This window comes from Carassius auratus, chromosome 31, assembly GCF_003368295.1.
Source record: "Carassius auratus strain Wakin chromosome 31, ASM336829v1, whole genome shotgun sequence".
Classification (NCBI taxonomy): Eukaryota; Metazoa; Chordata; class Actinopteri; order Cypriniformes; family Cyprinidae; genus Carassius; species Carassius auratus.
In genome coordinates, this window is record NC_039273.1 from 26303751 (window position 1) to 26315867 (window position 12117).

The following is a 12117-nucleotide window of genomic DNA, read 5'->3' on the forward strand; positions in this document are numbered from 1 at the left end:
TGTATTTTTTTCTCTTTCTCACAGTATTGAGCTGGAGGATGTGAGTGAAGCTGATTCCAGAGGGAAAGTCTCTGCTCCCACGTCCCCGCTGGACCTGGACGAACCCAAGTCTCCAAAAATCCCAGAATTCCCTCTGTCGCTTCTCCAGTCCCAGCAGAAATGTGATGTGTATCCTGATTTGCACAAAATCATACAGGTACGGCGGACAGCAAATGTTGTCAGGGCTGTAGAAACAATATTTTTAAAACACAGCTGTCATTCAAACGATATCTCATCTCCTTTTTGTTTTACAGGACAAGTTCACAGAAATTGGTGCTCAGTATTTCAAGACTGTACCGTCCAATCCACACTATTTCTTTTACTGCCTCCCATCTTCCAAAAAAGAGGTGCGTCATGGAAATATTTTGTTTAATGTTTTAGTATTCAGTTATTTTCATTAATTTTAAATATGCATTTTAGCAGTATTAATGAGCTCTTAATTGCTGCTCACAGTTCATTAAGTGCTTTGCAGTCTAAATTAAATGTGAAGATGTAAAAAGACATTCTAGTATAATATTTTGTAGGCATGAAATATATTGCAATTATCTATTAATCATTTTTTTATAATTATAAATATATATTATTATTATTATTATTATTATTATTAATAAAAATAAAAATAATAATATTATTATATATTTAATTATTATATATTATTATATATTTAATTATATATATATATATATATATATATATATATATATATATATAATTAATGATAATAATACTAATCATCATCACTATCATTATTGTTGTTAATTATTTTTTTATTTTAAAATGAATAGTGTTTTTGCATTAATAGTATTTATATTTATTTATGGTTTCATTTATATAATTTAAATAGTACAATAATTTTTTTAACAACAACATTATTATTAATAATAAAAATACCACTCTTATTTTTTTTCGAGTTTATGTTTAAAAAATACACATTCACAAGTGTTTGTTCTTATACAAAGTGTTTTCATTTAAAAAAAATATATATATATTTTAATCAACCTGCTCTAAAAAAAAGAAAAAGGACTGTATTTGAAAACCCAGGCAATAGGCTCATATGGACTCTAATGTTTACTGTCAGATTACTGCTCATCTTTATATGTGATATCCAGTATATGGTTTATGGGAGTGTTCCCGTCTGCAGGAGGATTCGGAGCGAGGAGGAGAGCGGAGAGCCAGTGAGGACTGTGAGGTGTCTGAAGCTGAACTCGCCACAGAAGACGGTTAGACATCATTCATCATGTTTTAATACCTGAGTGCTGCATTCTTAAGATCACTAACATCCAAGTCTCCACCTCCGGCTGTTTTGATGAAGTTCACATTCAGTAACTATTTGTTTTTAAGAAATTGAATACCACCAGCAACCTATATAAAAGTCTTAACAGTAATATCTTCCTATCTAAATGTCATGCATAAAAAAAAAAAATAGTGTTTTAAACATCAGTTTAACAATCCAATGATGCTTCAGCTTTCTATGATGTGTTATTGGTTCGGTATTCAACGATGCACCTTCAGCCGATCGATAAACTCTATAAAAATATGTGATTTATTCAAGTCGGTGAGCTTTTATAATAATGTATCTCTACGTTCAAAAAAGTTTATATGGTATTTTCTTTTCATCTTGTCTCCATATAATGTACTGTTTATAAGAGCAGCGCTGCTTTGTTTACAACGGTAACCATGGAAACACTGTATCACTGCTGTTCCATAAGTGCCATAATGTTGCATGTAACAGTTTCACAAAGCTAAAGTCAGAACATTCCGTTTTTTATTTCAAATTTCAAAATGACACAATCTAATTTAAACCAAAACCTGCTCACGCTGCATGTATCTAGCATGTTTGATTGGATCGTGATTAAAATGCAGTGGTTGCTTCTAATTTTAAACGGGAAAAGCAGAAGTAAAACCTTAGTGTGTTTATATGAAGACACGTCTTTTATTTGGATTATTCATTCATTCACTTATTTGATTTTTTTTCTTAAATTTTGAATTTAGTTTTGTGATTCAACCTATTTAAATTTCACAAAGAAATGTGCAACATTTTGTCTAACAATAAAAGGACACCATTTCATTTATAATTGGCCAAAAAAAAAATTTAATCATGGGACATCGGGTATCATTAAATTAGTTCCATAAATCATAACATTCCTTTTAGTAATTAATAATATTTTTCCTTGCATGCATATCCGCGGTCACATTTAACCTTTAACAGTGACTTTAGTAGGATCTGTTGATTTGATGTTATTTGCAAAGTTTATGTGGATTTATTAGTGTTTTTCACCCGTTAGTAAACTCAGAGTATATTAAAACATGGTTACCCATATGTATGTTTTGCGTATGCACAGAGAACGTGTCGGGCTGCTGCATCGTGACGGAGAGTGACACGGATCTGGAGGTGGAGTATCAGGATTGTGGGAATGGCAGAGCGGAGGCCGGAGGACAGGGAGCAGGTGAAGGCGGGTCTCCGTCAGACTCCAACACGGTGAACCAGGACGAGGACTCCTTCAGTATTCTGGACGGAGACTCTCTGCTGGAGCTGGAGGGTCCACAGCCGGAGATGCCTCCTCTGTTCGTGCACCTCACCTGCTCCGTCAACATGAAGAGCTGCCATGGATCCATGCCCACGCAAACACTGCCAACCTGTCTGGGTGAGACTCTGAACACAGTCATTTAACAGCGTCGCATTCACGTGTCTTCACTAAAGTCCACTAACCATGTCAGTCAAGATTTGTTGACCAAAAAATTTTCAAAATCATTTCGTTTTTAACTGTACTGTATATTTGCATACAGCATTTGGACACTTTTGACACAAATCAAGTTAGAATTGAATAACATTACAAAAGATTTATATATGCTCATAAAAGCTTTGCTATGATGGGCTGTCTTTTTTACATTAATAATAGTGCTAAATCCTAAATAAGTATGTATATGATATGTACATGACTTATGTTAATTAGCTTATGGTTGTGATCTGGAACTGTCATTTAAAATCTAACGTAATCATTTAAAAGAAGACATTTAACCACTTAAATGTATTAATTTAAAGGATTGGCTAAATGTATTTATGAAAATATGCCACATCAAAATCCTGGTCAACAGTGTTGTTAAAATAAAAAATAAAGCAAATTATTTTCTAAAAATAAAAACCTAAAAGCTAACAAAATATTTAATTAATTGAAATTAAGATGAAATAAATATTAGATGAAAATGTTGAGTTACGTTGTTAAAATGTTACATTGGCAAACAACTAAAATTATAAAATAAGTTGAAGTACTAAAAAACCTAAAATTATGAAATGTAAACTAAAATACAAACCAAAAATAAATAAATGTTAATTTTAAAATATTAATAAATAATATAATAATACATAAAATATTTTACAAATATTTTCTATAAAATAAAACACAAATTATAATAATATAAAAAACAACTCACAAAAAAGTTAATTTTATTGGTTGGAAGGGATAGACACCATGTATATTGTTAACCTGGTTCATGTATTTGAATATAAACTTTGTTGTTTTTTTTGTTTTTCTCAGGTGAAGTCATTTCCTGTCTTGAGAACGCTGAGGATCTTCAGTGGGTGGATCTGAAGGAGTTGTCTGTCACTCTGGATATCTTCGTGCTCACGTTACCTCTGGAGATCGAGGCCATGGCTCCTGACTTCCATCACAACAGGTCAGTGTTTGTGAAGCGTCTGTGAGTGAGGAACGTGCTGGAGTGATCCTGACTGTCCTCTGTGTGCGTCTGCTGTAGATACACGTCTGAGAGCAGCGTGTCTCTGAACCGTTCTCCTGGACAGCCCTCGTCCTATCGCTCTGACGAGGAGCTCATGGCCAATCTGGACGGCCTGCGCGGGGTCGGTGTGGAAAGGTGAGCGTTCGGAGCTCCACAGACATCTTCTAGATCCAAATACCTTGAGGATTAACTTTTCATTCTGTCGTCTTCTGCAGTATGTCTGGAGATCCCTTGTCCAAGCTTCCTGTTCCACACAAAATGGCTGTTTTAGCCACCATGGATGAGGTGAGCGTGCAAAGATCTCAGTGAACATTAAAGAGATTACATTTTTTATTTAATAATATATCATCTTTTCAAACAATGAAATGGCCCATTATTAATGAATTGCTAACATTAAATAACAGTGCGAAATGTATATCTTATAGTATTTATTAATGTTCGCTAAAATTAGTTAATAAAAAAACTATTTATTGTTTGTTCTTGTTAGCTCAATTCCATAAAATAATATCTCCAAAATTATCTTTTCATTTGAACAGTGTATTGGTAAATGTTGAAATTAGCAGTGATTTAATTATTCTTGTAATGTAGTTTAAAGTGACATTGTTAATTTATGATATATAATAATATATAATATGTTAATATAATTTTTATTAATGTTTATTTCAGGTTTAATTATTTTAGTACTTTAACATTTTTAAATGTTAACAACATTTTACAAATATTTTATTTCAGTTAACATTTATTTTATATTTTTACTGCATTTATTTAACAAAAATGTTTTTGTTTTTATAATTTTTCCATAAAAATGAATTTTTATTCATTATTGTTTCAGTTTGAATTATTTTAGTATTTAAAAAAAAAAGTTAACTAATTCTTTTTTATATATATTAGTTAAGATTTATTTAATCATTTTATTGTATTTAATACAAATGTCTCCTGTTTTTTTTTAATATTTTTTTTTCTAGTGTCAATATCATTTTTTTTGTCCAGTTTAAATTATTTTAGTACTTTATCAATTTGAAATGTTAACTAATTAAAAATAAAAAATGTTATTTTTTTATATCAGTTAACATTTATTTTATAATTTTATTGTATTTATTTAATACACATGTCTCTTTTTTTTTGTTTTAATAATTTTTTCTAATGTCAATATCATCATAATTTTTTTTTTCAGTTAACATTAATTTAATAACCTTGTTACATCTATTTCACAAGAATGTTTCATGTTTAGTTAAGTTGTTGTGATATACAGCATAACACCTGCATTCTGGAAGCTGTATGATCTAATAACCGGTTTCAGATCCGCTGGCTGTTGGAGGATGAGATGGTCTCTGCTCTGCGGCGCTCGTCTGTCATCAGCTCCTCTACGCTGCAGAAAGTGTCGGAGCACGTGTGTCGCTCCAGCGGCCGGCCGCAGTGCCACTGTGAGCTCGTTCCCCTCCAGTTCGTGTTTGGTCCCGAGCAGTCGCTGGAGAAGTTTCAAGAGGTTTGAACTCTGTTATCGGTGTTAAGTGTCTGCAGGAAAGGTCAGGAACGAGATTGTGTTCTGCTCCGCTGTTTAATAACACGTCCCTGCTTCCTCGCTGCAGGAGTTCAAGAGGTTATCTCTTCCTGGTTACCTGCTGAACGCCGAGCAGCACAACTTCCACTACGTCTCACTGAGTCGCCAGCAGACTCACAGACTCCAGCTGTCTAACATCGCAGCTCAGTACTCGGGAACCAGCTCTCAGCAAACCAGCCAGTGTCCCGAGCTGGAGGACAGAGCCAGAGCATCAGCAAACATCTGCACGCCAGACAAAGACCGAGAAAGAGACTCCAAGAAAAAAGAGCCTGACACTGAGGTAGTTATCAAAAACCTCTCAAACCAGGCCTGAAGAAAAGCATTGCATTTGATGAAGTTATCCCCTAAACTTTAAGATTAAGTGTGATTTAAGTAAACTCCGGTTTAACATGGGCAGCTGTCTTATAAATCAACATCCTAACTCGAATGGAAACTCAAACTCAAACTGTACATTAACATTTTAAGCCAACGATGCAGTGGTTTAATAAAGCAGAATACATAGTAGATGCAAAAAAATATGGTTTAATAGTCATCATGTGTTGATTAGAGTTGAAATAATCTATACTTTAGCTAGTGAATGAATATGATTAAGAAGTAGATTTGTAGTTGATCTGAAACATTTTTCAAACTTTGACCACAGTCTCAAAAAAGGATTTTTCACTTTGCAGTGCCTTTTTAACAAAGGATCAAACATTCAGTATGATTTTCAATATGAAATAAACTAACATTAATTAGATTTATTTTAAAGAATTGATTTTATTCAGCAAGGATGCATTAAAGTGATCATTTCAAAAAGACATTTATAATGTTATAAAATTATTTTTTTCAAATAAATGGTGTTCCTTTTGACCTTTCTATTCATCAAAGAATCCTGCAAAATTTTCACAATGTTTTCAGCATTGATAATAATAATCATGTTTCTTGAGCAGCAAATCAGCGTATTAGAATGATTTCTGAAAATCATGTGACACTGAAGATAGGAGTCATGAGGATGAAAATTCAGATTTGATCACATTAATAAATATTTTACGATATATTCACATAGGAAACACTTATTTTAAATTTTAATAACATTTACGTTTTTTTCTCTGTATTTTTTATTTATTTTTTTGAGCGGTAGTGTAAATTAATACTTTAACATTCACATTTATATTAATGCATTTGGAAATGTCACCATAAATTAACATAGAAAACAGTTATTTAAAATTATAATATAATAATAATAATAATATTATTTTTTGCTGTATTTTGCTCAAATAAATGCAGCCTTGCCAAACAGAAGAGAACATTAAAAAAAACTAACTTTTGAACTTAAATGACCTCATTTATGACGGAAATGGAAATAAATACATAAACAGGTATGAACAATATATATTCAATTGTGATATTTTAGTTTGAATGATTTTATTAAGAAATAAAGAAAAAGTGATACAAGAGACATGAAACAAGCACAAAATCAGATGCTGGAGATTATTATACAAAACATCTGACCTCAGAATGCATTGACTGACCGTTCAAAATCCAATCTTCCAAAGAGCCTGGTTATAATATTGTCTTTTCTTCATCTGGTGTATGATTCATGTGTGTTTTTTCCTGGAGCAGGTTGAGTGTGGAGACACGCAGAGGGCCGAGGAGGACACACGGCCTGCAGCTGATTCAGCCAGCGAGTCTCTCTCGGAGACCTCTGACCCCGGGCAGATCAAGCAGACCGACCCCGAGGAGACTCGACCTCAGAGTGCTCACCTGCAGGCGGGCAGCAGCAGCACCGAGCGCTCGTCTGATCACATGACCCCTCCGAAAACACCCTCCGCTGCCAGCCTGGCCGAGTCCGTGCAGTCCACCACACACAGTGAGTGTCACCAGAAACCAGCGCCATCGGAGTTAACTGACAACCAAACACTGCTAACAAGGCCTGCACATTACGAGAATAAAAAAAGATGTTGTGTATATAAATATCTATATATGTGTAGATATAGTTTGCTCATCTTCAGGTCATCCAAGATGCAGATGAGTTTGTTTCTTCATCAAGTTTGGAGAAATATAGCATCACATCACTTACTCATCAATGGATGCTCTGCAGTGAATGGGTGCCGTCACAATAAGAATAATCCACACTGCTCCAGTCCATCAGTTAATGCCTTGTGAAGAGAAAAGCTGCATGTTTGTAAGAAACAAATCCATCAGTAAGACATTTTCCAGTCAAAATGTGAGTCCATAATCTCAGAATAAAGCTTCCTTCAGTAAAAACACTCCTCTGGTCTGAATCAGGAGAGAAATATGCACAAATCGAGCGATGTTTACAAGCCAAAACAGTTTGAAACTAAACTAATATGTGGGTGGATTTCGAATTTTTCACCTAAGGAAGCAATTTTATGAGATTATGGATTCATATTTTGGCTGGAAATGATGGTTTGAAGTTTAAAACTTCTTAATGATGGATTTGTTTCTTACAAACATGCATCTTGTCTCTTCACATGATGTTTACTGGTCGACTGGAGTGGTGTGGATTACTTGTGGATTATTGTGAAGTTTTTATCAGCTGTCTGGACTCACTTTCTGACGGCACCCATTCACTGCAGAGGATGCATTGATGAGCAAGTGATGCATTTATCCAAACTGGATGAAGAAATAAACTCATCTACATCCTGGATGGATTAAGGATGAGGAAATTTTCAGCAATTTTTTTTAATTATGTGTAAACAATTTATGTGAAGCAGCGATCGATAACTTAGTTGCATATGCCACATGATAAAAAAAAAAATGTATTCTTTTTTGCATGTTTGGATTGGATTTTTTTTTTTGTATTCCCATTGTTCAACTCTAATGATAAAGTTTGTCCTGTTTATTCTGAGCGGCTTTGTTTCCTGTTGCTCTCAGGCAGTGGGAAACTGCGTCCCAGTCGAGTTCAGAGCGTGGTCTCCAGTCAGGGCAGCCTGGACTCAGACATGCTGGGTGAGACTTCCCTCAACACACAGCATGTTAACATCACAGCCACGGTTCCTCATGGTCCTGTCCTCTCTGCTGTGTGTGTTTCAGGTTATGACGGAGGCAGCAGTGACTCTGAGTGCGACGGACCCACTATGAATGAGCAGGAGAGACAGACGCCGCTCATGCCTGATTTCTGGCTCATCATCAGAATTCATCAGGACAGGGTGGAGGTTTTCTCTCACACCAGGTACTGCTGCAGAGACTCACTTGGGTGACGAAATTCACCTTCAGAAAACGATAAATGCGAGCACAAATCAGACTGTTAATTGGCTGGTAGACGTATTTTTTTGGTATTTCTTTTTTAAATTTATATATATATATATATATATATATATATATATATATATATATATATATATATATATATATTTTATATATATATATATATATATTTTATATATATATATATTTATTTATTTATATATATTTCAAATATATATATAAAATTATATAATTGTATTGATTATTTGAAATTATTTGTATTAGTTAAATAATTTTTTTTTCTAAATTATTATTATTAATAATAAATAATTTTGTTTTAGAAATAATACTTTTAAAAGCACACATATACATAATTGATTATTTAATGCTATTTGAAGATTATTCATTTATTAATTACTTTTAATTACTTTTTAACTGTTTTATATTATTATTATTATTAAGTAATATACAATTATTTATTTTAACAATATGTAAATAAATCATATGATTTTCCCTATTACAAAAATTATGGCGGGAAGACAAATAAATAATCTACTTAAATTTTCAAAGCTGTTTACAAAAATTTTATAATTATATAAAAACAAATGTCAAAACGTTTTTTTTTTTTTTTTTTTTCATTTATGGAGAGTGTTCAGTACCTGTTCACAGAAAGTGTCAAAATATGCCTCAAGTGTTGTTTGTTTGTTTGTTGTCCAGGTTTTCTGCCTATAAATGTGTTCAGTTGTGCTCTAAACATGTGAAGCATACAAATGAGCAGCGTTTCAGACATCTCCAGACATGCAAACAAAACCAAGCTGAGGATGTTAAAACACTTTGTACTGTTGTGTTGGCAGGAGTTTTAACAGAGAGGAAGAGGAGGAGATCCCAGAGTACCTGCGTCTTCATCAGCTGGTGGTGAGGAGGATTGGAGAAATGTGCCGAACAGTCAACCAGGTAAAGATGAGTCAGCGTAAAGTCTAGCACTGTTCTCCCCTGTGTTCCTCTGTGACCTCCCATGGTTCTCTCCACAGCGCCTCCTGCTGCAAGACCTGCATGACAGTCACGTGTGTCACTCTCTCCTGGTGGCTGAGAGCGAAGAGGACATCTGGAAGAACGAGTCGCTCTACCGACCCAGGATGACCAACTCTGACGGTACAGTACCCAATGACACACACACACACACATACACTCTCTCTACACACCAGAGCCGGGCTCCTAACGTCTTTGACAGGAGGTGCCCATTTGAAATGTTTTAGTTTTAAAAGTAGCTACATCACTCAGAAAATTGTCATCATTATCTGTTAAAATCTTTTGTATGGGAACCAAGCCTTCCAGATCAAAATGCTCTACTTTTCCATTTTCCATCTCACATTCAGAGTCTTTTATGCCCCTGTGAGTTGTGAGTTACTCACTATTTCTAATGTGCAAATAATCAGTGAAATTGAATGCAAATAAATGCATGAAATATTAATGGAGTCATGGTGAAATTATTTCATTTTATCATTATTATTATTGTGATTCACAATTTTTTAAATGCAGTGTTTGAAATTCAATGTTTTTTGATTATGTGTCTGTATAACCATAAATACTTATTTTATTTATATATATATATATATATATATATATATATATATATATATATATATATATATATATATATATATATATATATATATATATATATATACACACAATAATAATAATAATAATGTCATTATATTAATTATTATAAAAAAAATAACAGAATAATATATAAAAAATAACAGAATAATATATATTGCTATTGTAATATTTTACTGGGAAAAAAAATCAAATATTTAAGAAAAATCTTAGTACATATAAACAAATATTTTTCTTTAGCCAGTTATAAGCATTTCTCATTACATACTGTATCTCAAAACTCTTGCAGTGCATATTTAACACTGTGGAAAAATACATTAAATCCCACTACAGATATCTAAACATTCTTCATTCGAGACAATAAAAATGACAAGATATTAAGTTTAGCATTCTGAAAAAATTATCAAAATTAAGTGAGTTTATGCTCAAAACAAGACAAAATTCCTTCCACTCAGAACACAGAAGCCCATCAGGAAGGTCATTCAAGGGCGGTGATAATGAGACAGCAGTTTGAGTCTGAGCACTCGGCTGTTTAGTGTGAATTACTGCACTAATGTCCTCATATAGGTCTGTAGGTCTGCATCAGACTGTGCAAATGAACTACTTGAGGTGCTCTGTGCGCCTGTTTAGTTCAGCTAATCCTGCTAATCGCCCTTTTGTTATGAAATTAAGATGAAAGTCTTCTCCCCAGACTACACTGCAGACGAGAGCTATCAGCCGCGGGACTACCTTGCCGCCACCATGCAGTTCATCCCGGGTTACTTCGCCTGTGACGTGGTCTGGAGCACCGTTATTTATATTCACCCCCGACTCAAAATGGGGCCCAACATGGGCGTGTCCCGAGGTGAGTGACACCACAGCGGACCAATCAGATGGTTCCTCACGGAAACATGTTTTTAGCATGAACAACTGGGTTGAGATGATTTGTCTTCTCTGGTTCTTTCAGCTATCCAGGCTCTGCGCTCCGTTTTAAACGCTTTCTGTGTGGTAAACCGCAAAAACATGTTTGTTTATCAGGAGCGCACCACCAAATCTGTGTTCTACCTCCGGTGAGTCACAACCTCTGCATATTCATTATTGAGCACTATGAGCTCTCAGTCAATGATGCTGGTATCTGAGGAGCACAGTAAATGAGAGTTGATCCCACACTAAGATCATGGGTTCGGTTTACCTCGAGTAGAAAGTAAACCGCTTTGGATAAAAAACATTTCCAAATGCGTCAATATAAATGTGAATCTTAAAGTATTAATTTACACTACTGTTTAAAAGTTTGGGGTTGGTAAGATAAAAAAAAAAAAAAAAAAAGAATTCTCTTCTGCTCTCCAGGGCTGCATTCATTCGATCAAAACTACAGAAAAAAAGTGTAATATTATTACAACTTAAAATAACTGTTTTCTGTGTGAATCTGTGTTAAAGTGTGATTTATTTCTGTGATGCACAGCTGTATTTTCAGCATCATTCCTCCAGTCTTCAGAGTCACATGATCTTCAGAAATCATGAAATATTCTGATTTGCTGCTCAAGAAACATTTCTGATTATTATAAGTTGAATTTTTTTTTTTTTTTTTTTTTTGAGAAACCGTGATATTTTTGGGGTTTTCAGGATTGTTGAAACTTGTAAAAGTTGAAAACTGTGTAAAGTTTACAAACATTCCTAAATATGTAAAAAAACAAAAAAAAAAAAACAAAGCAGCACAGCGACAAAAGACAGGCTGAAAATTCAGCATTTATCTTATTTTTAAGAATCAAATATTGATTGCATTAACTCATAACTACTCATTTTTTATTTTTACTATTTTGAACATTGTAGAATAATTATTAATTATATTTTAAAATGATTATAACTATGACATAACAATGGTCTTAGAATGGTTTATATATAAAATATATATTAAACAGTTAGATTTGTATATATTATTGATGTTTATGCATAGAATTTATTTGAAATTTTTTTTTTTTTTTTTTTTTTAACAC

At 33.4% G+C, this 12117-nt stretch overlaps 1 protein-coding gene across 16 annotated transcripts in view; it reads left to right on the plus strand.

Moving 5' to 3' along the window:
- The window catches only part of LOC113050993 (KICSTOR complex protein SZT2-like), an 81699-nt gene that overhangs the window by 26006 nt on the left and 43576 nt on the right, over window positions 1-12117 (plus strand). For 15 of the 16 annotated variants that reach the window (XM_026214534.1, XM_026214545.1, XM_026214539.1 and 12 more), the window contains 16 exons: window positions 25-196; window positions 294-386; window positions 1181-1259; window positions 2382-2684; window positions 3576-3714; window positions 3793-3909; window positions 3990-4059; window positions 5075-5260; window positions 5364-5615; window positions 6935-7184; window positions 8213-8287; window positions 8372-8510; window positions 9379-9478; window positions 9556-9676; window positions 10836-10988; window positions 11091-11193. In XM_026214534.1, the coding sequence (XP_026070319.1) occupies window positions 25-196; window positions 294-386; window positions 1181-1259; window positions 2382-2684; window positions 3576-3714; window positions 3793-3909; window positions 3990-4059; window positions 5075-5260; window positions 5364-5615; window positions 6935-7184; window positions 8213-8287; window positions 8372-8510; window positions 9379-9478; window positions 9556-9676; window positions 10836-10988; window positions 11091-11193 (2352 nt within the window). The remainder of the gene's footprint in view (window positions 1-24; window positions 197-293; window positions 387-1180; window positions 1260-2381; window positions 2685-3575; window positions 3715-3792; window positions 3910-3989; window positions 4060-5074; window positions 5261-5363; window positions 5616-6934; window positions 7185-8212; window positions 8288-8371; window positions 8511-9378; window positions 9479-9555; window positions 9677-10835; window positions 10989-11090; window positions 11194-12117) is intronic. The other variant, XM_026214536.1, reaches the window with a different exon arrangement.